Below are 4,430 nucleotides of genomic sequence, written 5' to 3' on the forward strand. Positions count from 1 at the left end.
GTTTGGTCTAATGCAGGTTATCAAGGCCAAAAAGCGTAGGCTTGGACGTGCACAAAAAACGATAGGAGACTATTCTTTGTTGGCTGGTTCACCTGTTGATGCCAATGCTCACTATTCTACTGCTCTAGAACTGGCCAGATTGACAGGAGATTACTTCTGGTATGCAGGTGCCTTGGAAGGCAGTGTTTGTGCCTTACTGGTAAGGCTTTATGTTGCATTGTTCTTACGTTTTTTATAGCATTATAGCCAAAAAAGTGGATACTGAATGTACTTTTTATCTGATATGCACTGAATATGAAATTGCTCTCATCTGTCTCTCTTTATTTATTTACAACACCTAAGTATTATGTTTTCTTAATATTAGGTAGATCGGATGGGTCAACGGGATGTGGCTTTAGAAGATGAAGTTAGATATCGGTACACTAATGTTATCTTACACTACAGAAAGTCATTTATTCAAGAAATTGCTCAGAGGTAATTCTACGTATTACCTGTTTGGCACTCTTCTTCAGTAAACTTATTACTACTACGAAATAGCAATCAACTATTTTCCTTGCAGAGTTTCGCCCTTGAGCTTTGAACTCGAAGCTACCCTTAAACTGGCCAGATTCCTTTGCAGGTATCATTGTACGCCTTTTATTTCTGGAAATTATAATGATGTAGCTTCCTATTTTGCCTTCAGTACGCTGCTTAGTTTGTGGTTGCTGTGATTTTGCTCAGTAGGAGGCTTTTTTCCTTCCTTCTGGTTGAATCACATATTTCTATGATTTTAATCATTATTACAATGGCTTCTTTGTACAGGAGAGAACTGGCTAAGGAAATAGTAGAGCTATTAACCAATGCTGCCGATGGTGCAAAGTCCTTAATTGATGCCAGTGATAGGCTCATATTGTATGTTGAAGTAGCACGTTTATTTGGAGCGCTTGGTTATCAACGGAAAGCAGCCTTCTTCTGTAGGCAGGTCGCCCAATTGTATTTGCAGCAAGACAATCGATTGGCTGCTATCAGTGCCATGCAAGTTCTCTCTATGACAACTGATGCATATAGAATCCAAAGCAGGGCATCCATGTCAAAACTTTCTGTTTACAATGTGAGTTTGACAGCATAAGAATTATTTTTCTTCTCTTGTAGTTGATTGAGCCTTATTCATAACCATGGTTTGCCGTAGAATTTTTATTAGTACCATCACCGTTCACGATCTTGGCGTTTCTCCATGTATCATACTTTGATGTTTACTTTTCCTATAATAATTTCTCGTGTTTGTTGGTAAAGGAAACTGGGCGCCAACCTGATGCTGGAAAAATGCATCATCATTCAATTGTCTCACTGTTCGAGTCTCAGTGGAGCACTTTGCAGATGGTTGTGCTTAGGGAGATACTCCTCTCTGCTGTTCGCGCTGGAGATCCCCTTGCTGCATGGAGTGCTGCAGCGAGGCTTCTGAGGTGGCATTATCCTCTAATTACACCTTCAGGTCAAAATGGACTTGCTAATTCCCTTGCAAATTCAGCCGAAAGATTGCCTTCAGGAACTCGGTGTGCTGACCCTGCCTTGCCATTTGTAAGGTATTTTTGTCAGCTGTCGACCTTTTGCTTTCGGGGATGTTTTATCAAATTTTCTCACACTTCAAGTAGACCAACAAGATCAGACTAATAATCACTTTCATCCATCTCTTGGCTTCATATTTGCCCAATCTGTGTTTATATTCCAGGATCTTGTTCTATATTTGCTTCGTAGCTGACTCTGACAAATTTTATTTTATGGGTCGTTTAAGCATTATTTTAATTGATCTTTCAGGCTATTCTCTTTCCCACTCCATTCCTCCCAAGTGGACATCGTAAAACGCAATCCAGCAAGAGAAGATTGGTGGACAGGATCTGCTCCTTCGGGGCCATTTATTTATACTCCTTTCAGCAAAGGAGATGCCAACGAAAGTAGCAAGCAGGAATTGATTTGGGTGGTTGGTGAACCAGTTCAGGTCTTAGTGGAGTTAGCAAATCCTTGTTGCTTCGATTTAAGGATTGATAGTATTTATCTCTCAGCTCACTCAAAAAACTTTGATGCGTTTCCTGTCAGTGTGGACATTCCCCCTAACTCCGCAAAAGTGATCACATTATCTGGTATTCCAACAGCAGTAGGACCAGTTACAATTCCAGGATGCACAGTTCACTGCTTTGGTGTAATCACTGAACATGTTTTCAGGGATGTTGACAATCTGCTTCTTGGAGCAGCACAAGGACTTGTATTTTCTGACCCTTTCAGATCCTGTGGATCTGCAAAGCTGCGACATGTAATTGTTCCTAACATTTCAGTTGTACCGCCATTGCCCCTCCTTGTGGCTAATGTTGTTGGTGGTGATGGTGCAATTATTTTATATGAAGGTGAAATTCGTGAGGTGTGTATAAATTTTGCAAATGCTGGCACAGTTCCAATAGAACAAGCACATGTCTCGCTCTCTGGAAAGAATCAGGATGCTGTTATCTCGATAGCAGATGAAGCTTTACAGTCTGCTCTTCCCTTGAAACCTGGGGCACAAGTGACTCTGCGTGTGACTTTAAAAGCTTGGCATGTGGGACCAACGGATTCTGACAATGCTGTTAGTAGTGGGAGGAACGCTGTAAGTAACACTGGAAGACCAAAAGACGGAACCAGCCCGTCATTGCTTATTCACTATGCAGGTACTCGTTTCTTCATTGACGTGTTTGTCTGATATATTACTTTTGCAGTGCTTCATGTAACTTCACGACGACTATTACTAAAAGCATTTGTGTATTCATATTTTTTGCAGGGCCGTTGTCTAACAATGGGGATTCCCAGGAAAAAGAATCTGTCCTGCCACCGGGAAGACGTCTTGTTGTTCCCTTACAAATTTGTGTTTTGCAAGGTTTGTCTTTTGTGAAAGCTCGTTTGCTTTCCATGGAAATCCCTGCACATGTGAGTGACAACCTTCGGGATGAAGACATTGAAAGAGAGAGCAATACAGACAGCCTTGTCAAGATCAATCCCTTTAGGGGAAGCTGGGGACTACGGTTTCTTGAACTTGAGTTATCTAACCCAACAGATGTTGTTTTTGAAATTAGTGTCTTCGTTCAGCTGGAAAACTCTGCCAAGGAAGATGATTCTTCACCAGTGCAAGATTCTCCAGAGTATGAATACCCAAAAACAAGAATCGACCGGGACTATTCTGCTAGGGTACTGATTCCATTGGAACATTTTAAGCTACCGGTTCTTGATGGTTCGTTCTTCACAAAGGACCCTCCGCCTGGTAGCCCTTCAAGTAGTAGAAATCTGAGCTTCTCAGAGAAGAACACGAAAGCTGAGATAAACACATTGATCAAGAATCTCATTTCGAAAATAAAAGTCCGGTGGCAATCAGGAAGGAACAGCTCAGGAGAACTGGACATCAAGGATGCAATTCAGACAGCTCTCCAGACAACAGTGATGGATGTTTTGCTCCCAGATCCGCTAACATTTGGTTTCAGACTGGTCAGAAACAGTCTGGAGACGGACTCTGAGACAAAGGCTCAGTCTCCATTTCCAACGGGATCTGTTCTGTCACATGAAGTCACTCCTATGGAGGTTCTGGTTCGCAATAACACAAGCGAAGCTATCAAGTTGAATCTAAGTGTTACTTGCAGGGACGTAGCTGGACAGAACTGCACTGAAGGAGCTGATGCCACTGTCCTCTGGGCTGGTAAAATCCCTGTCGTTAAGTAATAACAATTGTGTGACATAGATTTTTGCGGCCATTATAGCCGTGTGTAGAAGGTGGGCTTATACATGTCCGTGACTTCTTTTGTCAGGTGCTCTTAGTGGAATCTCAATGGAAGTTGCGCCGCTGCAAGAAGCAAGACACTGTTTCTCACTCTACTTCCTTGTTCCAGGAGAGTACACGATGGTAGCAGCAGCTGTAATTGAAGACGCTAACAATGTACTCAGAGCAAGAGCACGAACCGCATCTCCAAACGAACCCATCTTTTGTCGTGGACCGCCATTTCATGTCCGTGTTGTTGGAGGCGCACTGTGATCCGTTTTTACCCATCCAAATCTGGATTTTACTATGTTTGTTGAGTTCACGAGAATCAATTAAAGTTCTGGTTCAAGTAATGGGTCTTATATATCATATGCTTGTGTGTGTGTTTCTGTGTCTCTTTTTTTTTTGCCTTGGAGCATCATATGATCATCATGCATATTCTGTATGGCTTTTTTTCTTTTTGGAATTTTATGGCCTCAGTTCTGAGACCTTTCTTCTCAAAGTAAATTGTTTGTACTCCGCTCAGTAAGTTCAGTTTTTAATGATAAAAGAACGATTATACCATTATACTCCCCATAACAATTGGCCATAACTTCCACCTCTACAAATAAATTACCATTTATTGAAATAGACACTTAAATTCTCCTAAGCTCGTATATTTGTAATGCATTTTTTTCTT

The 4,430-nt window shown here is 41.5% G+C and overlaps 1 protein-coding gene across 1 annotated transcript in view; it reads left to right on the plus strand.

The window, feature by feature from the left end:
• Window positions 1-4,270, plus strand: part of LOC104735119 (trafficking protein particle complex II-specific subunit 120 homolog) — a 6,270-nt gene extending 2,000 nt beyond the window's left edge. Inside the window, exons 4-10 of the mRNA XM_010454842.2 lie at window positions 365-474; window positions 560-619; window positions 802-1,090; window positions 1,273-1,562; window positions 1,795-2,675; window positions 2,786-3,691; window positions 3,801-4,270. Coding sequence (XP_010453144.1) covers window positions 365-474; window positions 560-619; window positions 802-1,090; window positions 1,273-1,562; window positions 1,795-2,675; window positions 2,786-3,691; window positions 3,801-4,024 — 2,760 coding nt within the window. The 3' untranslated portion in view covers window positions 4,025-4,270. The remainder of the gene's footprint in view (window positions 1-364; window positions 475-559; window positions 620-801; window positions 1,091-1,272; window positions 1,563-1,794; window positions 2,676-2,785; window positions 3,692-3,800) is intronic.

The sequence above is a fragment of the Camelina sativa genome, chromosome 13 (genome assembly GCF_000633955.1).
Source record: "Camelina sativa cultivar DH55 chromosome 13, Cs, whole genome shotgun sequence".
Taxonomy (NCBI): Eukaryota; Viridiplantae; Streptophyta; class Magnoliopsida; order Brassicales; family Brassicaceae; genus Camelina; species Camelina sativa.